General features: G+C 38.3%; 1 protein-coding gene across 2 annotated transcripts in view; it reads right to left on the bottom strand.

Moving 5' to 3' along the window:
• Positions 1 to 22058, bottom strand: part of lrfn5a (leucine rich repeat and fibronectin type III domain containing 5a) — a 125978-nt gene that overhangs the window by 4928 nt on the left and 98992 nt on the right. For both annotated transcript variants that reach the window (XM_063498946.1, XM_063498945.1), the window contains 6 exons: positions 20080 to 20304; positions 18726 to 18854; positions 18460 to 18640; positions 17905 to 18060; positions 16776 to 17032; positions 14154 to 14621 (listed from right to left, as the gene is read on the bottom strand). In XM_063498946.1, the coding sequence (XP_063355016.1) occupies positions 14154 to 14621; positions 16776 to 17032; positions 17905 to 18060; positions 18460 to 18640; positions 18726 to 18854; positions 20080 to 20276 (1388 nt within the window). In that variant the 5' untranslated portion in view covers positions 20277 to 20304. The remainder of the gene's footprint in view (positions 1 to 14153; positions 14622 to 16775; positions 17033 to 17904; positions 18061 to 18459; positions 18641 to 18725; positions 18855 to 20079; positions 20305 to 22058) is intronic.

Here is a 22058-nt window from a genome sequence, read left to right as displayed (position 1 = left end):
TACATGATGACACCCAGCTCTACATTTCTTCTAAACCCAATTCATCCCTCCCACCTACCTCCCTCTCAAACTGTCTTATCGAGATTAGATCATGGTTCTCCTCCAATTTTCTCAAACTTAACAGTAATAAAACAGAAGTTTTACTTGTTGGTACAGCCTCTATCTTATCCAAAGCCCACAGTTTTTCCATTAACATTGAAAGTTCTCTCACCCTTCCCTCCCCTCAGGTTAAGAGTTTGGGTGTCATACTTGATAATACTCTCTCATTCCAGTCCCACATTAATTACATAACCCGGTCTGCATACTTCCACTTACATAATATTAACCGACTCCATCCCTTCCTTACTCCCCATGCTGCTGCCATCCTTGTCCATAGTCTTATTACGTCCCGCATTAATTACTGCAATTCCCTCTTATTTGGTCTCCCTAAAAGATCTCTTCATAAACTCCAACTTCTTCAAAATTCTGCAGCTTGGGTCATAACTTGTACTCCGTCAAGAGCTCATATTACACCAGTTCTTCAGCAGCTTCACTGGTTGCCCATAGAAGCCAGGATAAACTTTAAACTCTTACTTCTCACGTACAAGTGTATCCATAAATCTGCTCCTTCCTATTTGTGTGACCTGCTTCATATCACCACTGTTTCCCGATCCCTCATCTGCTATTCATCTTACTGTTCTGTCTGCACGTCTTACCACTATGGGGAACAGAGCCTTCAGTCGCTCTGCTCCTCGGCTCTGGAACTCTCTTCCTCCAGCCATAAGAAATATAGACTCTCTTCCCGCATTTAAGTCACAGCTCAAAACACATCTGTTCAAACTGGCTTATTCGCTTTAGTGCTGATTTTATCTGTTGTCAAGTTCTGCTTTGCAATTTTAACTTATTTTTATGTATTTTATGACTATTGCTTCTTTTATTAATTTTTGTTCTTTTGTAAGGTGACCTTGGGTTTTTGAAAGGCGCCCTCAAATAAAATGTATTATTATTATTATTATTATGTAATTATGTAGCAAAGACAAAATTGATAAATAACTCTAAATATGTCTTATATTTTAGACTCCTCAAAGTAGCCACCCTTTGCTTTTTGACAGCAGTGCAAATCCTTGGCCTTCTCTCAGTGCGCTTCAAGATGTAGTCAACTGAAATGGTTTCCATTTCACAGGTGTGCTTTGTCAGGGTTCATTTGTGGAATTTCTTGACTTCTTAATGGGGTTGGGACCATCAGTTGTGTTGTGCAGAAGTCAGGTTGGTACACAGCTGACAGCCCTATTTGACAACTGTTAGAATTCATATTATGGCAAGAACCAATCAGTTAAGTAAAGAGAAATGGCAGTCCATCATTACTTTAAGAGCTCAAGGTAGTCAGTCCAGAAAATAGCTAAAATTTTGAATGAGTTCCCAAGTGAAGTCGCAAAAACCAGCAACTACTATGACGAAACTGGATTGCTATGCCAGATATCCTGGCCTGCACAGTCACCTGACCTAAACCCAGTCAAGACGGTTTGGGATGAGATGGACCGCAGAGTGAAGGCAAAAGGGCCAACAAGTGCTCAGCATCTCTGGGAACTCCTTCAAGACTGTTGGAAAACCATTTCAGGTGACGACCTCATGAAGCTCATCGAGAGAATGCCAAGAGTGTGCAAAGCAGTAATCAAAGCAAAGGGTGAGTATTTTGAAGAATCTAAAATATAAAACATGTTTTGAGTTATGAAAATAAATGTCATGAAAATAAAGACAAGCCATTAAATGTGAAGGTGTGTCCAAACCTTTGACTGGTAGTGTATATTGCTTTTCAAGGTTATGCGGGTTTAAAAAGTCATCAACTTTCAATGGCAATGTGGGAAATTGTGTTTCTAGTTTTATACTATAGTATCTTTCAAAAGTCTCTAGCCCCCATTTATTTGCTTTCAAATAGTCAGACTTCCTTGTAGTATTATTATTCTTATTATTATTTATTTATTATAATGGTTTTGAGGAATATTTCTTCAGGCCTTCTGAGGTCTTTCAAAGTTTTTCTTTGGACATTGCTTTTGCCCCAGTCATTTTCAGTCCAGTTCTTGGATCAGAAAATCTAGGCTGTTTAAATATAGTTTAAGCATATTTATCATAATCATCAACAGTTTTCGTCCACCTTTGTCTATTAAAAAAGTAACTTTTCTAACAGAAACACAAAATAAAATATTGCAGGGGAAATGCTGTTCTTCCTAAACAGTCTGGTATTTTGTTGCTCCAAAGATGGAAATGTACATTTTCCACTTTTACAATGGAGGCAGATAAAATATGATTTTAAATAGTAAAAAAAGCATTTTCTACTGTCAAAAACAAACCGGGAAAAGAATAGGCAGGAATAATGCACTGGGCTCGAGGGCTTGTTTGCTTCTTTGCCATACATGAATCTTTCCAAGAAACCATTAGCTGCATGAGCCCTCCTTTTTACAGGTACTAAATCAGAATGTTTCTTCATTAAAATATCAGCACTCTCTGGCCAATGAAATACTGAAAAACGTTTTCATTTTCAGTGTGCAAGCAAAGCTATCACCAATTATAATTTATGTATACAATCAACAATCAAGATGTTGAAAATCTGTTTGGGCTTTACTCAGCACACAAAAGTACATTTTTTTCACATTTATATGTGTTTTTTTTTCTTCTTTTTTGTGTTTTTCCCTTACATTCCTTCTTGAGCTGTTAGCAGTGTGAACTCATCCAAAGTGACTCATTCATTGTGGTTAATTTCTTTGTGTCTGAGCTGGATCTTGCTGCCAGTCTTTGAAGCCCTACAGTGGGCAGATGATTGCCTTGGCCGAGACTATTACACTAATCTATCTACTCTGCTCTGCCAAGCCCTCAGCCCAGGGCGCCTCTGTGTGAGTGTGTGTGTGTTTCAGGGTTTCATTACACTTTCATTACACAAGAGAAAATGTCAGCTGGGATGTTTCTCTATGAGTATCCATTTATGTACTTATATGTGTCTGCTACATGTATGTTATTATGTGTGTGTGTGTGGGAGAGTTCCATTACAGTAATATTCTTTTCCACTGCAAGTCTACTATTTCTGCTGTTTGTCACCATACCTGGACTCCTGGACTTCATCACTGAAACGACTATATGATTGTAAACACAAGCCTGCATGTGCACGGTTGTGGCTTCTGCGTTGTATTAGAGTGCATGTTAATCGAGTTTCACTTCTCTCGCCCCGGTCCAGGTCAAAGCAAGCATCTCAATTTGTTGCTTCCTGCTTTCTGTCTCATGACAAATGCTTCCATCCATGAATGGAACAGTGAACTCTGATACCAGATTGTTCTGTTTCAGACATTTTCACTTGATTAAACATTGGAGAAAGCCTAAAGGCCACAGATATGCAGTCTTTCAGGAGGTTTGGAGGCATGCATGGCAGTGGTGCAACACAGAAAACCAGGACCTTCAGGTCAAGCTGAAGTTTTGCAATATGGGCCGAGGACTTCTAATAACTCAGCTGTAGTCCTTGCCCCCAGCAGCATGGTCCAGTTAGATCATATGTGACACACTGGGTGAACAACACACAATTATTTTCACTGCTTTGGCTAGCTCATTAGTCGTTTTGTGTATCTGCAGGGAAATCTTTTTTTTTTCCATTTCAGAGAAGAGAGAGAGTTTTCTAGTTTTGCACTTTAGCTTAATATTTATGTGTTTTTCAAAAAGTTGAAGATCATTTTTTAAAGGGCTAGTTTGACATTTTGAAAAGTATACAGTACTTATTTGTTTTGTGTACGTACAGTTAGGTATGAGGCATTGCTGGCCATTGAAACAAAAAGGAAGTGAAAGCCACAGCGCTATAACAAAATAGCCATGGAGGCGCAGTGCCTCCATGGCTCACGAATTACCACGTTTTTATTTGAGGTTTATAGCTTATGCCGTGCTGGTATTTCATTCGAGTATTTCCATTTTAAAAATACGTATTTACATATATATACATATATAAAAATACATATCTTAAACTGGCTCTTTATGTACTTTCTCACTTCTTTGCCTTCTGTATGAGTGAGCCACAGTGAAAATGTCCCTTTGAGTCCTCCCTGTTTCTGACCTGCAAAATCCTGGCTTTTTTTTTTCTTTTCCAACTTCAGAGTTTGAGGGGTTTTCTTAAGTCTGCAAGTGAATGCAAGCTGAACAACTCTGGCAACAACAAAACAGGCACTGTTTGGGGTCATGCATGGATGATCTGATGTCAGTTTGATGTGAGGGGACAACATTGGGCCTGAAGCCTGGATTTTGTGATTTACTTCCTTACATACTTTATTTACTTGTGATTACTTGAAGTTTGAGAGTGACCATGCAAAAAAATACATTTGAGACAACAAAACAGTGTATGCACATAAATGACCACCCATGACACTCAAAGCACTAAGAGTGAAAATTAATAGAACTGGTTATCTCATTAACAATACTGATGAAGTTCATGTGATATGACGCACTACAACTGAATTCTATTTTACTTTTTCATTATTTGACCTGCTGTATTTAACCACTATCTTCTTTCCTTAAACAACATTTGAACAGAAAAACACAGTAAAACTGCACAGCAGTGTTACTCAAACAGAGAAAGGACCAAAATGTGGGTCACAGATATCTAAAAGTAGGTTGTCCAATTATTTCAGAAAATTGTATGCAGTGCTTCTGGCTAGAGCTTTCCATGTTACTGCAATGGAAGCTAGTCTAGATTAAATAGCCCGAAACATGGAAAACTTTGTCAGATAAGCTAAGAAAATAGCCTGCAAAAGCAGTTATAGGTTTTAAAAAACTTTTCTTTGCATAGCACTTTTTAAACACGCCTTAGCTTAATTTTATTACATACTTTTTTTGGTTTTGTGTAGTAAAAATGGTTTGCATTGCACAGCAATCACTCACATTAGTCATTACTTTCACAGGCTACTGAAAATAACTTTCTTCAACTTAATTTTCTAAACAATTGAGCAAACAATCGGACAACACAAATACAATCAAACCAGTTACGTATAACAGGTTTATATACACAAAGTGAAGAAGATTAATGGTAGCTCCACACCTGCTCCATTACTGCTAACCTCAAAGCTAATGTAGCTTACACAGCAGATGGCACCATGCCATGATAATAGGTCCAAGTCTCTCGGGCAGACAGAAAACATTGCAGTAGTGAGCTTTATATCTCGGTGTTACCGTGCATAGTGCCCCTGACACCAGAACTAATGGTTAACAAGCACCTACGCAGCTTGTAGTCATAGGTGGGACAAGGACAGGTGGGCACTCCTAACAACTTGTGCATTTCTTTCCCATTTAACCCTGTATGCATTCAGATTGCGGTGCAGCAAAGGAATAAAACAAAAGCTTTGGAAAACATTTCTACAAACAGTGTTAAGAAATTACTTTAATTACAGTCATAATATCACAGTTCCCAAGAAAACATACTGCCACCTCATTTAAATGCCAGAGTGTATCAGCATTATCTAAAAACTATAATTATCCCAACCCTTCAAATTGCTTTCCAGATAATCATCCTTACACACTAAATTAGTGAAAAATGAAAGTAGCTTACAGTGTTCATTCTCACTTGGCTGTAAAAATTTCAATCTGTTCAAAGACGCCATTTTAGGGGTCTTGAGAAATCATAATGTGAATTACTGCTTGCAGTGAGCATCAATAAAAGATTTCATGAATGAAGGAAGTTTAGTTCTAAAATTAGTTTTATGAATATTAAAAACACTCTTAGGGGTAACGTAACAGAGCAGACCAAACTGAGTTTATTTGTGATCAAAAGACACTTACGAATAAAAGTTCATAATTCAAAAACTGCTCTAGTCGAGATTTTTATTGTAACAGTACATTAAAAATATTTCAAATGTGAAAAGGTTCTGCCTACAGTGTCAAACTAACAGAAGACCTCTTAATAAACTGTGCAGCTTTTCGTTTGCTTATTATAGTTTTGGCATTTTTACAACACATTCCACTATGAGCTAGACTTACCCACTTATGCACATTTCATACAGCACTAATTGTACTCAGGCAGTGCTGCAATGTGCATGAGTGATAACATGGTCTCACATATGGATCAGGGTAATTTGGAGATGGAAGCTTGCCAAAGACAAAGGACTCGAGAAGGAACATGTGGACTGAAGAATGGCCTGCTCTAGCTCCTGCACCGCAGTCACCTGGTACACTTTAATACTGTATTTTGGATGATTTCTCTCATCATCATAATTTCCAAAGAAATTAACGTATAAACAGCCCAGATGAAACAACCGCAAATTACCAAAGAGCATCCAAAGATAGCATCTAAAAAAACACCGTAAATCTTTGTGTGACGTCAGTGGGAAGCAAAACATTCACGTTTGACCAGAAACATGATGGTGAATGAAACCTAATACTGCTCTACTGCCTCAACCAAATGAGGCAGTAGAGCAGATTGGGTAACACAAGAGTGAATAAATTCATTTATATAAGTAAAGTATACAAAACCACTGACTTCATTTAAAATATGTAGAGTGAGGAAAACAAAATCAGTAACTTACATAAGATAAACAACCTGCAGTGAGACTAAACAATTATTAAATAAATAATGTAAAAAGTCTTAGCTGAATCTCATTACAGTTATGACTAGATGTCAAAGTGTCATACAGCTAAAGCTGTCCCAGATGTGCAAGAGATGTTTCAGCATTATCTGCTGCAAGCCGTAGACCTCCATCTGCCCAGCTCAGCTCCATTCTTCCAGCTTCGCTGAGTCATCTGCATCTCCTTAATGCTGTGGCTGGCTGCTTCTATATATCCTCCCTGCATAATGTTACTTCTTAAATCTGTTGTTTTGATCTCCCATTAGCTTTTTTATGTTTTTTCTGTTCCTTTCCTTCTGCCTAGTTCCATCCTCCCTCTTTGTCATTTACTTTCTTGCTTTTCATCTCTGCTGCCTTCTTTTTTCCGCCTCTTTCTCTCTTTCCTAAATCATTCCTTTTCTGAACAACTTCAGTGTGGTTATTCTTCCAGCTGCCCTCACGTTCCCTCCCCTTCTCACACCCCCTTTACCACATACCTCCATGTTTATTTTATCATTTTACCCTCTTTTTTCCATCCTTTTCACCCTTCTTCTCTTTTCCCAACTGTTCCACATTTTCAGCCTTTCTCTGCTGCACCGAGGCATATAAATCGTTATGTTCCCTTTGTCTACCCCTTGTTTCACTTTTATCATGACTTCTTTCCTTTAGACTCATCCTCGCTGCTGTGGTACTTTGCTTGTACTTCTTATGTTAGCTTAAAACCCAATAGACTACTTACAGCAATAAGAGTGTTATGTTAGTCCTGCTATATGTTTATGGCACTATAAAATCAGAATTGGAACATTACGGCAGGATAAAGGCGGATGCTTTTTCATGTCTTAAGTGCAGTTGAGCTAGGTGCTACTGTATACTTGGGCCACAGGGACCACTGGCAAGGGTAAACTACTGTACTTCCTGTTACAGAAAAAGGAGAGAGAGAAACAGAGGGAGTGAGTGTATGTGTTCTTTAAAAGCTTGGATTCATCCCCCACCCCCTGTTGTGTGGTCTCATAAAAAAGCTTGCCACACAATTTGCTTGATGTGTAGTTTTTTTGGCAAATGGCAACCAGCCCCTGTAGCTCGATGGATCTGCTGGACTGGAAAACAACAGCTGAAAAAAAATATCAAAGAACAAATGGCAGCACAGTTCACAATAGAGGTTGTGTGCATTTCTATATTACTTAGAGAGTGTCAACGCTGAGTTCATGTCTTTTGATACGCCATAGCCTCAGATTTGGCAGATATTAGGAAGTCTTTATGTCACCGGACCTGTTGTAGCTTTAAATAAATTGCTACTTCAGGGCTTGAGTTTATGGGTATATACAGTACAGTAGGGCTGCACGATTAATCGTTAGAAAATCGCGATCTCGATTCATACTTATGTGCGATCTCATTTCCAAATGACAACGATTTCAAAAAAAAAAAAAAAAAAAAAAAAAAAAAGACGACGACGATTGTACCGCATTTTGATCCGGGACGTAATCTGCATGAAAACAAGCGCTCACTCTTCCTGCTCAACAAATGACAAGGGCGGAGCCTTATACCACGTGATACAGAAGCTGTGCTGTGATGCTCAAATTGGCAGGGAAAAACAACGGAGAACACGTCAGGGATGACGAGAAAGTGACAGGAGAAAATCCGTCCCGGTCAACCACCCAAACATCAATAACGGGAACCTTATACAGCGCTTCCCTATACACGTCGAACTCCCGCAGGCACAAAGAAATTACGGAGGCTATTACTTATCACCTGACCAAAGATATATCAACACTGTGCAAAACGAGGGATTTAGGAAAATGATCAACACCCTAGACAAACGCTACACAGTGCCGTCCCGCAACTATTTTTCTATTGTTGCACTACCTGCTCTATACACGCAGTGTCGAGCAACGGTGGAGACGGAATTTCAAGCAGTACAACATTTTGCGGCAACAACAAAATGTGAGGCATTTATTGTTTTTATGTGTATTTATTGTTTTTATGTTCAGTTTCAACTGTTACGAAGTTGATGTGCAGTTAATAAGTGCAATAAATATATATAATATATGGAAAAATATAATATATATATAAATATAAACTATATATATATAAAATATATATATAAATAAAGAAAATCGTGAGAGAATCGTGATCTCAATTCTAAGCAAAAAAATCGTGATTCTCATTTTATGCAAAATCGTGCAGCCCTACAGTACAGCACAAGTTCTTTTATTTAGTCATTTTCAAAAGTCAGTTTGGTTTCGCTCTTAGCTATGATGTCAATTTTCTCTGTCTCTCTCTCCCTCTCTATAGACAGGTACATTTCTGTTTTTTTCTGCTCTGAGGAACCAAGACTTAACTGGATATACTGAGACAGAGTGGCTTGTTATCTGAGTGGATATTAATGGAGCACTGTGCACGCCGTTTCAAACGATCTAAGTTGTTGTTCTAAACTGTTTTTTAATTAATGGATGTGACTGTGTTCAAGTGTCTCTGGAATTTTTTGAAAATGTTTTTTTCATAAAGTTTCAAACATCATGTATGCACATCAGGTTCAGTTAGGTTTTACACAAGATTGTTGTTATCGAGTCTAACATTTTGAACTCGAAAAGACCATTTATAACTCCTATTAAATATTTTTAATTTCATTATCTTTATTTTTGCTTTTGCTCAACTTCACTGGAAAACAGGATTCATCAACATTTCTTTCTATGTTCAGTGCACACATGTCTTTAAGAGGCCTTTTACCGTCACCATTATAAAGTTCTACTCACTGACTAAACAAGACACCTATTCATCTTGTAACTTGCAAATTGATTTTTTTCTCCAATAATAGGTTGTATTCATCCAAACCTTTAATTAAATACAGAAATTGGTTCTTCACTGTAATAAGAATGTGTTATACTTTGTGGCCATTTTGCAGTCGTCTGTATCGACACTCACTGTGAGCTTCAGCATCATCATCGACGTGGCTCTGACCTCCACAATAAAACCAGTGAGGTGTTAAGGCCAGGGACTATATGTGCTGCTTCTGCTCTAGTCATGAGTAAAAGGTCATCACATTATTTACTCAATACCACTCTTTACTTGACATGACCCTGAAATATCAGGTTTAATTTGAAAATGAGCTGTGTTGTTGACTCTATTTACTTCCTCTGGCAGTTATGTATACAAATCCAAGTTTAGAGTTATAGAGACCATGACAAGAGAGGATGATGAGACGTAACGGCTGCTTAATAATTGAACTACAAATATTTTTTACTGAATCCACAGTTGGTTCTGCATTATAAAGTGGCTTGAATTAAAGGGTGTGGGGCTCTTGGTACGCTCGATTAAGACCTTGAGTACCTTGTAAAATAAGGTTGATTCATTTTGCTTTCAGACAAAACAGTTCTCTTAAAAGTTCCCTGAAAAAAATGTACCAAATTTATTTTTTGATCACTGTGGTTGATGAACAATGAAATTTATGGAGGACATTTTGGCATTTATAAAGCTTTGGAAAAAATCACTACAAACTGGGGTCATAGCCAGTAGGAATATCTTGTTTTATGCTTTAATCCTAATCCTGTGATATAAGATATTTGCCAGTATCAGACATGATGTGATTCTATTTATATACATGCTGAATAAATATCAGACACACTGTAAATACCTAATTAACATGACACACCTTAATTTGTTGCTAACTACTTAATCAAAGTACTAGAGTAGAAATTCTGCAGCATGAGTTCACAGTGACGCTTCTGTCACCACCTAAACAATAATTAACATTAATTAGCAAAGCTGACCTTGTTTGTTGTTGGCACCATTTGTCATGTTACTTAGTAAAAGTGACAGTGAGCGCCACCAAAAAAACATCCAAGATACTTCTGCCTGAATGTAAGTTATACGCGAAGAATCCAGTTTAAAAGCAATCTATACCCCGCGAAATAGAGCAGGGCTTTAATTGTGGAAAGCAGCTCAGGCGATTTAAAATAGTAAAGAAAGGATCTGAATTTGATCAGCTTTATTTCATTGGACACTGGTCCAAATGGACTGAGAAGTGACTAATAATCACAACTCGAGACTTCAAATGTTCTGTAAAACTTTGGTGAATGTCAGATCTTATAAAAAAAGATGATAGATAATTTAGTCATATTTTAAAGACAAACCAAAATATTATCTTGTTTAATATTTTAATATGCAAAGATTTGCGAGATTTCTTTGAGTTAAAGGAAACTGTAATATGTTTTTCTTTGCAGTTATTAATTAGGACAATAGGTCATTAATCAGTTAATATAAATGTTTTTCAGATTGACATATAATGTCAAATTATATTTTGTTGCAGTCCAACTGCCATTTTAGGGATTCCCAATATTAAATGTAACTAAGATGGCTATGGAATAAATCCAGGGGATTATTCTCTTACTCGTCTCAAACAAAGTGATGTACCTTCCTGTGAAGAGACAGCTTGAGGACAACATTTAGGCAATAATGTAGGTGAATATGTTTTATAGAAAATATCCTCAAACAAATAAGCTAACATGCATGTGTTTGAACACAGGCACAGTGGAGGCCTACACACAAATCCCCAGCAGGACAGTAGGGTTAAACTCACAACTTTGGAAACACTGCTAACCACTAACCATAATGCGACCCACCCTAAATAAAACTAATCACGTTGCACTTCCTTTTCTTCATTATTCCCTTTAGAGGTCACCACAGTGGATTACCTCCCTCCATCTCACCCTATTCCCAGAATCATCATTCTTCACACCAACCCTCTTCTCTTTTCCTCCTGCCTGTAAGCTGCATGTTCACCATCCTTGGTCCTATATATCTACCATCCCTCCTCCACATATGTCTAAACGATTCTCAGCTTTACCTCTGTAACTTTGTCTCCAAATGATACATTATAAACTGTTCCTTTCACTCTTGCTCCTGTCTTTCTGTCACCACTCATCTTCACCCACTCCATCCTATCTTTCTTGTGCATTGTCCGTTGCTTTGGATGGTTGGCTCTAGGTATTTAAACTCAGCTATCTTGACTACCTCTACTCTTTCCAGCATCTTTCCACCTGTCTCATTCACACACACGTATTCTGTCTTACTTCTACTGACTTTCATTCCTTTTCTTTCCAGAGCATGCTTTCTGAAAACATCATACTCCATGACATTCATAGCAAGTACCCTGAATATGGAAAAACTGTCTAGTGGTAGTCAAGTCTGAGAATTCCATCATTTAAGCACTGTCAGGCCAAGCTGGAAGACAACAGTTTGAGAGATGCATGTTCCAGATTCTAATCTACGTCCCCATACGAAAAAAAGAGACATACTGTATATAATCAGACAAACGTGTGGTTATTCATCTTTATTTTTTCTCTCTTAAAACCATGCAGTTTGCTGGGCTATCTCTCTAACATTAAAGGCAAAGAAATTACTCATGTTAATAAAAACTAGAATGGCAGTGAGATTGCTGCTCTGAAAAGAGGTTTACTATCGACTAGACCGGACTCCGCATTAGAAATACAATCCTTAAGCAGCAGGACTGGCGTTAAAACAGCAGTACTGTATCAGTAAACATCTGCCGGTCTCAAGTGTCCTTGAGCAAGACACCAAAACCCCGTGAGCTCCAGGGGTTCTGTTCTGCAGCTGACCCCAATCCCCCTGAGGAAGAAGTAGTGGGTTTAGGTTTCACTGCACAAATCGATACAGAATCAAGTATTATAACTCTTACTTTTCAGTTTTGCAGCAACTAGCAGGGTCATAAGGTTAACGTAAATGAAAGGGTACATTTGTGAAGATTTAAACCGTCACTCACTGCATTCGACGTATGAAGGAAACACAGAACCCATCCAACACCCAATGGCATTATGTTGAGCAGGTGGGGAGTAAAGCACAGAAATGTCTATTGTGGCACTGAACCTGAAAAGTAAGAGCCCCATCTGACAGTGACAGTGGGGCCATGTTTCCTGTGTCTATCATTCTCTTTCCTGCCTACATTCACCATTTTTTTCTGCCATCTCCCTTTGTGTTCCATTCATCCTTCTCTTTTCTCCCTCTTTTACTATTCTCTTTTTACCACTGTGTCCCTCTTCTCTGTCTTTGATGTGCAGGTAATGAAAAAGCAGAATCAATTGGCTGCTGCTTTGTGCCAGCAGAGGTGTTGAATGGAAATCAATCCGTTACCTAAAGACAAGGGAACTGCAAAATAACACAGACACACCAGCGACTTCCTACTGGAAAAAGGGAGAGTAAGGGGAAGCGGGGAATATGAAAGGACAGGACGAAAGGATAAGTGATCTAACGGAGAGAAGAATGATCAGCGTGGGTCGTGATAGGCTGTCTAATCACTCCTCCTCTGTGGCCCCACAGAAAGCTGCTTGTTTGTAATACTTAATGTAGTATTTTGAAGTCTCAAGGTGAAAGTCTAAATGCACAGACTCTGTGCTGTGAATCTAAGCGAGAGCAACAAAACAGCTATGTTATCTTAAAAAGACGGACAGCTATAAATCCTACTTGTCCCATCTCTGTATGTTACACTTTCTAAACGGGGTTTAGCGACGAAGAATTATGAAGAAAGAAGACTTTCCTGGAAACCAAGGGCACGGTCATGATGACCCAATTGGTCATTCCCGGTGTTCCTGTTGACCATTATGCATATTGATGTACGTGTAGGGATTAGTAGTGATAGGAAAGAGATTTCCCTATGGAAGCTTGAGGTGTTTGCTAATTCCCTCTCCCCCCTAATTTACTGGAGTAAATATTTGGCTCAAATAACAATCATTCCCTGTGAGACTGATCTAATCTGTGTAATCCTGTGCAAACAACAAAAGTCAAGAAAGGCCAGCAGAGCCCTCGCCATCAAGGCCATCCCGTTTGAGTCAGCAGGCTGGACTGTGTTGTGTTAGTTTGCGATGAGGTCGAACACTCTCATCTTTCTTTGCTTTCCATCCTCGTCTCATATCCTTGTTAGTCTAACTTGCCCTGATATGAACTTTTTGTCTGTCCTGTAAGGGAGTAAATAAAGACGGATTGTCTGTGCATATGCTCTGATAAAAACCAAGCTTATTGTCTTCCACTTTAGGATTAATTATGCAAATTTCAGACAAGGAAGTGTGTAGGCTGAAAAGAAAATCACAGTGAATACATAATCATTTTCATGATCAAACAGAATTGGCAAATACATATTTTTTGTTTGTTTTTTGGGGTATTTTAACCTAGAATTTCCATGGTCATGGCCTTGTTTTGCCCATGTGCATACATCTCACTTACCTTCGAGCTCATGCAGAGACTTCATAGTGACTTTACAACTCCCACATGTACCCCTTTCACGGCCAGCATTCTTTCTCCGTAGTGCCCCAGTAGCCCACTTGGAGTGGCCTAATAACTCCCTTATAGTCACCTTGCAGTGCCAATATATCAGCCTTGTAGGTATGTCAGTACTCAAATGCCTTACATTCTCACTTCTCTCCAGCTGTTCCACTTGTATTTCGAGTGAAAACATTTCCAAGAGGATCATTAAAGTTAGATCTATTCTGATGTAATTTGATCTATGCTGCTCAGGCTTGGCTCATTCTCTCAGTAGGCCACATCATATTCAATTTCTCGCTCTGTGTAATGAATGTTATGCAGTGATGCTGTCAAGATTACCTGTAAACCAGTGAGTCATCCTGGCTTCCGTTATACTGTATCTGGAACATCCGAATTCCTGGTATATTCCTCTGGAAGTTGAACTTGATCAGTGCAGTTGATGACGTGGCCTCAGCTGTCACCACCCTCTTATCCGCACCACTCTTCACATCACCAGTCACGTTGCTCCCATTGGCGCCGCCTCGGGTTGACGTGGAAATGTCCGACGATCGCGTGTCAGACTCCTGGATGTTGTTTGTGTTGTTGGAAATGTGCGGGAGTTTGATAATAACCAAATCCACTGTTTGGTGAGCCTCGCCGGCGGGGTTGGAGGAGATACAGGTGAACGAGCCAGTGTCTTGCACCTTACTGATGACAATGTCCAGAGTCCCGTTAGCGTAGACAAGTGTTCTGGAGGAATTAGAGACCAGTTTACCCTCAGGAGAGATCCAGTGAATGGCTGGCTCTGGGTCACCTCTTGCCTTACACCTTAAAAGACAGAAAACCAGTGAATTGAAATTTGAAACAAGACAGCACAGGGACAACAGTACAGTAGAAGCAAAGCTTAGCTTAATGGTTTCTGGAATCCTGCTACTTTTCCTCTGAGACTTGGGTGAAAAGTAAGAGAGGCTGAACCTTATCTACTATGTTAACAGAGCACATTTGAATTAGAGTGAAATGATAGCCTTTGTACTACAGTTGGTTAGCTAATAATGTAGTAGTATTAGGTTGTAGTAGTATTACTTACTGTACATTAATGCCACTGTTTTGCACATGTCAACTACCGACCTCTGTATATTTTATATATCTTATTTTATTGTTTACTCTATTTCATTTGTAAAATATGTATATACACACACACACACACACACACACACACACACACGTAGAGAAACATATTTAGTATACACATCCAGTAATGCATATACTCTTATATATTGTACATATATTTATTACTTTCAGATTTAGCCATTCTTATATTTTGCTTTTTTTTACGTTATTGTATTTTTGCACAACTCTGTTGCTTGTGAAGCTCGCACACAAGAATTTCACTCACTGTACCAGTGTACCTGCACATGTGACGTGACAATAAAAGTGATTTGATTTGATTTGATTTGATTTACTTCTATATTAAAAGGTTTCTGGATCAATAAAATTATTATAACTCCATGCTGACATTTAAAAATTCTTTGTCTTGGTCTAAGATAAGTAAGTTAAGTTACTAAACAGGTAGTTATTAAAATTTCTTGGGTCATAGTTATAGCTCTCTTGAGACAGGGATCCAAATCAGAAACGGTATCAATCAGTCAAATTTTATAGCTTAATTCGTGTCTCACATGCCATAAACCAAAAAGAAAGATTCAGAGAAAAACAATGTTCATAATATTCTATTTCATCAAACAAAAAATGGTTTCGCAACAAAGCAGACTCAATTTGAAGGATTCAAAATTAGAAACAATCAAAGTGAGGAGCATGTTTGTCAGGGTAATTTAGCTTTTCCTTTTTTTGCAGGTAATTACAATTACTGTGAAGTGCTGCAAAACTTATAGAATAAGAGCTAACAAAAATCAATTTTTTAGCTGGAGTCACACTACACATTCTCCACACATGGTTGTTAATGTTAGAAATGAACTAAAAAGGGCTCCTGGGATGTGAAGTTTATTTGAAGTGAAAAAGGGAGAAATGAAAGTGACACAAACACATACATTTAAGCTGTTTCAACCCTAACCCCAGACTTTTTAAAGGGTAAAGATATAAGACAGTGCATTTCTTCAAATTTAATTACTAAAGATTTGTGTTCATTTGTTGACATTTTCTACCAAAGGCTTTTAAAGGTAATTGGTAATTATGTGACAGCGCACCTCAGATGTTGCAGAGGAAAACTTGAGCAGTGAAAAGTGTGTAAAATAATTCCTCCATTTTTTAAAAGCAACAAATAATGGTCACTCTTTTGAGTAACAATATTACTATGATAAAGTAAGTGCTGGGTATAAAAATGTGTTGACAACACCTAATTACCTAACCATACACTTTCTCCACTTTTTCAATTTCATGAAATAAATTGGTATTACACAAGATTACAAATGTAAATAGACTGGCCCACACTGTCCACTTATACCTTTTATATGACACTGACGACAAGATAGAATGAAAGAAAAGGGGATAATAATGTTTCACCACCAAATAATCACCATCTCTTCTGCCGGAGGTTTCTTCCTGTTAAAAGGGAGTATTTCCTCCCCACTGTCGCCAAAGTGCTTGCTCATAGGGGGTCATATGATTGTTGGGTTTTCCCTGAATCTATTATTGTATGATCTACTGTACAATATAAAGCGCCTTGAGGTGACTGTTGTTGTGATTTGGCGCTATATAAATAAAATTGAATTGAATTGAATTGAAAAGCTGCTGTTGTCTTGATTTAGTTTTGTCCTGTAAAGTCTTTGGTAATGTTTGTGTCTGTCTCTGATGTTTTATGCATCAGTAAGCAGTGAGGCTTTTCATATTCTTGCATGTTTGTGCAAGTCAGGTGGTTACAGGATGATGGCAAAACTGCACCACATAATAAAAACTTTACTCCCTAATTATTATTGATTTCATAATCACCATATTATATTTAGATGCATTTCTAGCAAGAACTGATACCTGAGAGCAACTCTCTGGCCTTCAAGGACCCTCATCTCGTGAGAGTATCTGGTGATGAGTGGAGGCTCACAGAGAAACTCCTCTTCAGGGATGGACCAAAAGTATCGGCCAGACAGGTGCTGGGGTGTGGCACACGTCTCCAGGTCATCCTCCCTGTTCAGCCTTCGCAGCCAAAGTAACTCACAGTTGCAGTGGAGAGGGTTGCCACCAAATGACAGTGCAAAAGAAGAGAGGTGCATCCCTGATGTTGCTAGAACCTGGGAGTGCAACACAAGTGCATTAAAAAAAATTAGAAAATTAGAACTGCAACATTTTTATAGACAATTCCACTATGTTCGGTCAAGTTTGGCCAGTTGAATGTGTGGTTCCTTGCTCCATCTAACATAAACTACTTAATAATGAGAAGTAAGAGTGCTGGAGACTTGTCCTCACATTTGACTCTAGAATACTTTGGTATACAAAGGAGCATGGTCAACTCAATGATTGCAAGGTGCCCAGGACCTGAGGCTGCAAAACAAGTCCAAATAATGGGCTCTTGATTCTATGCATGACAGTTGGTATGAGGTGTTTTTGCAGATAGTCTGTGATTGGTGATCACCAAATGTGGCATTGTGCTTTATGGCCATCAATACTTCTACTCTGGACTCTTCTTTTTAGATAAGAAAGGCTTCCTCCTTTCAAATCTTCCAAACAAACCATATTTTTCACTTTCCTTGTATTTGTACTATTGCAATTTTAACATTTAACATGCTAAATAAGGGCTGCAGAGTCTGAGATGTAGCTGCTGGATTTTTGCAGTTTGTCTGAGCATTGCATGGTCTGATCTTTTGCTGAGATAGTATGTGCATTTTGCTGGGCTCGAGCACACTGAATAAGTTTTTAGAGGTGGTTACACCTACTTTGATTGCATTTGATTTGCAGCTTTTTTACATTACAGTAAAATAAATTGATTTAATAATTGCACTGAAAAATAGATCAACAGCTTTAGCCTGCTGATTCACAACCTGTTTTTATTTTATTTTGCGTGAATTCCCCAAGGACTTAATTGCCTAAATACAGTGGTGTTGTGTGGTAGGCTGTGTTTAATGTTTTTGATTGAATGTGGTAGGAAAGAAAATTCTAAGAATACCTGTGCTCGTTGAAAAAGTGGGTCAGGTGGTAGCTTTTGGAGTTTATTAGAGGTGACATCCAGCCGGTTTAGCTTCTGTAAAAGGGAAAAGGTTCCCTCTGGAATGTATTCCAACATGTTGTGGTCTAAACTCAGCGTGTGGAGGTTTGTCATTCGCTGGATAAATAACAGAATAAAAAAGACATTTATTGTTGTTTCTTTCAATGTGGTTAATTTTTCACACATTCGATAATGATAAGGGGAACAGAGAAAGGAAACAAAATGTGTGGTGACAAAAAAACAACCTCTTTTAAAATTTTAAAGTTGACTATATTTAGTTACCAAGCATTACAGTACTGACAACACCCACTAACACATTTTGGCTATCAGTGAAACTGCATATACAGTTATTGAACTGTCAACATAATGACCTCTGCTTAGTCCCAAAGCTCATTTAAGTCTAAAATAAATGCACCCACATTTTTTAAGGTCTTTGCCTCGGGTTACTTTTTTTTTTTTAATACCCTCCAACCAAACAAGCTTCAAAGTAGTGTTGCATGTTAAAGAGGTTCTAACCTGGATGGCCTCCCATGGAATAGAGTCGAGGTTATTGTAACTAAGATCCAATTCTTCGAGTGCCAGCAGGTCATTGAATGCTCCCTGGTGAATCATGACCAGCTGGTTGTTGTTCAGAATGAGATGATGAAGCTTGGACATCCCACTGAATGTATCATTGCCTATCCTCGTCAGTCGGTTGCTGTGGGAGATTGAAGAGAAATAAAACTTCAGAGAAAATGTATGAATAAGATTTCATATTGTAAAAAAATATTTTTAGTTAATACCTGTTGAGGTGTAGGGCTCTGAGGTTTTCCAGATCAGCAAAGGCATGAGGTGTGATGTAGGAGATGGTGTTTCTGGATAATGTTAGGTCCACCAAACGTGTCATGTTTGCAAAATCTTTTCTTTTCACACTTTGGGCAAAGATGAGACAAAGATAAAATATTGTTAAAATGAACGTGACTAACACTATATCTGTTCTTTCAGTACTAAATTTGGTATGTTTTAAGCACTGACACGTCAATCTCCAGATGAAAATGGAAGAGTTGATGTTAAATGTGTGCGAGTCAGGACAGAGTTGAAATGCAGTGTCATCGCTAACAGGGGAAATGCAGAAAACTCTTTCAATATTTAGAGATAAAAAAACATTCTCAAACAAAAATCGTGTGTGGCATTCCTTTTATCCTTTCCAGCTCATTCAATATTAGTGAGCTTGACCAACTCTGTCCAATGGAACTGCAGTTTACGGTCTCTAAACTGCAGTTCCATCAGGAGACAGCCCTGAGCTGCTCCGCTGAGAACAAACCGACTATGACTGAAGATAATTTGCCTGAATCCCCATAAAAGGCTCACTTGGTGATGATGCGTGTTCGAAATTCAGCCAATTATTTATTTTCCCCTAGACGCTTGAGGCTGGGATGACTGATGACATCATGGATCATGCTTCCAGTTTTGAAGAAACATTTTATCAACATAAAGATGGAACTTTCCACAGGCTAGCATATTTAGTTATGCAGGTATCTGTTAATGCTCAACTTAATAATGTAAAGTAATTCCCTTTTTTGGAGAAAATGAGCGTTAAATCTTTTTATCTTCAGTTAATATAAAGGTTCAGTGAACAAATTTTAAAAAAGGCAATAATTACACTATTTTATCAGAGAAAGTATGGGGTCACTGTTTTAGGCAGTAATAACTGTAATAATTGTATCCCAGCTCTTACTGCATATGATAACCTTGGGATATTTCTAAGTATACAAGCAGAAGTTGCACTTATAATCTTTGATATTAGCACTTTAATTATCCATAGACAAGTATGATTTTTCCCCTTTTATTCCAGAGTAGCTATAACATTAGCTCAGTAGTAGAAACTCAATTAGAAAAAAGAAAAGTTTCAAATTTAACAATGCCTGTGTTACAAACAGCAATATCAAACCTCACAACTGAAGTAACTGCCATACTAGTGACCCACATTACACTTATAAAATATAGCATAGCGAGAGTGGCATATGTTGGCAAATAACATTACGTACTGCAGTAATGCAGACGTTCTACCAGTAGAGTTTCAACAGCAGCTATCGAGGGGCTTTAATGTAAATGGTTTAGTCTCATGAGTATCGTTATTATTGATGTGATGATCACCTTGTGACAAAATTGTCAGCCAGTCGTAGCTCCACTGTATGTCTGTCAATGTTGGGTGGGACAAATAGTAGACCTTTCTTGGCACAGAGGGTTGCCAGGTTGGGTGACAGTATTTGACATACGCAGCGTTTTGGGCATATCTGTGCCCGCACAGCCATGGCGACGGCCAGCATTACACACAGTACCAGCCTTTCCATGGTTACCCCCCGTACCTGGAAACGACACCTAAAATAAATGGAAACAAGACAGACCGAGAGAGAGAAATAGAGATGTTAATGACATTTGAAATGAGATGCATATAACTAAGTGAATTGGTCCCATCAATTGGCCCCAAACTCCTGGTTTGCAGTCACATACACTTCTTACTGCCATCTGGAGGCCATTTGGATCTGTTTGATATTTATGCCGCAGTAGGAAAGAAGGAAAAACTTATGGCAAAAGTAAAATGTTAAAAACAAATGGAACGTGACAAAGAAACTGAGATAAAACATGCTTCCCCATTCAAAAGTATTTTTAAAAGGAGAAGGATGTACTTCCTCAAGCTTCTCTATAATAATACATTACTTATCACCAGCTGCACATCCTTTGATATCAACTCAAATAACTGTGAATGCAAAGATGTATATTAAAAGTCAAGTGTAGATATGATGACGAGTGCAGTAAGGAGACAGGTGGCTGGGCCTCTAAAAATCATCTGTGGTGAATTTTTTAGTGTGATTTTCTGTGCATATCAAAGAATAAAGTGATCAGTCATGGTGATCAGAACATGACTATGACCACCAAACAAGAAGAGGGTTTTATTAGTCTCATTTATTGCTCAGCAGTGTTATTGTGCATGAACATGAGTGAAAAGGCACACATACTCAGTCATCATTAACAAGCCGCAGTGCTTGTAGTTAATTAGAGGAGTGTTAGTGCGAGAGTGCAGGGTGGTCAGGGAGAGAGAGAAAATCCTCATTAATGGCAACCTTGATTTCAGGTTTGAAGGACATGGGAGAATCACCATTAAACAGATCACAGTGCAAACAAGCATGCACACGCAAACATCTACGCATTCACAGAAAAACACAACACAGACCTAATGAGGGTGAAACAGAAGTTGAGGATTTGTCTCTGTGAACTTTTCTCACACTTTTTATTTGAACAAAAATGCAGCAGAACAATAGAAACAACTTGTATGCTGTGTGTTCCATAATAGGTTTGTTAAGACGTTTTAAAGTTACAACTGGGAATTCTGCTCACTCTCTCATGAGATAACCTATTATAAATAACACACCATGGCATATGTATAGGTAAACTGTTTTATTCATGGCGTGCTACTGCTTTATAAATCAAATCCAAACCAAAACAGATTTTTACAATCTGAGAATCCAAGCAGGGTAAAAACATAAATCTCAACGATAAAGTCTTAGTTTGGTCTGCTTTGAGAGAATTGCCCATCATATGTCATTACTGTGGAGACTGATTTGTTCCAATCAGTGTCTTTGCTGAGAAGCAGCCAGTTAGTGGAAAGGAAATGAGTGCAGAATGAAACAGCAGCAGCACTTGGAGCCATTTCAACAAAAAAATGAATTTTAAGCCAGAGTATTTGTAAAGAAAGCACATGGTACGGCCGGTTCATCTAACCAACTTGCGTAGCTGGTGTTCATACCATTACCCGAGTCCCTGTGTGATGAAGGAGCTGCGCAACGCTTTCTTGTAGAAAGCAACACGTCTCATCAGTCCTTGGATGTCATTCCCATCACTAACAAGCACACAGTGAAGGTGTTAAAATCAAAATGCTTTTTTGTTCAATTTTGCCTCCATCTGTGGTGTGAATTCATCACTGTGGTGTTCCTGCACTGCACTTCCCAGACATACACTGTTAGTACAACCAACACTGCTCATGCTAACCTCACAGTTCTCTTGTTTATTCCAAACTGGAACCACATTTTGTTTTTGTCAGATGTATTTTTCCTGGAGAAGAATTACAAGATCCT

Source organism: Pelmatolapia mariae, linkage group LG16_19, assembly GCF_036321145.2.
Source record: "Pelmatolapia mariae isolate MD_Pm_ZW linkage group LG16_19, Pm_UMD_F_2, whole genome shotgun sequence".
In the NCBI taxonomy this organism is placed as follows: domain Eukaryota; kingdom Metazoa; phylum Chordata; class Actinopteri; order Cichliformes; family Cichlidae; genus Pelmatolapia; species Pelmatolapia mariae.
This window is presented reverse-complemented; position numbering and strand designations above follow the sequence as displayed.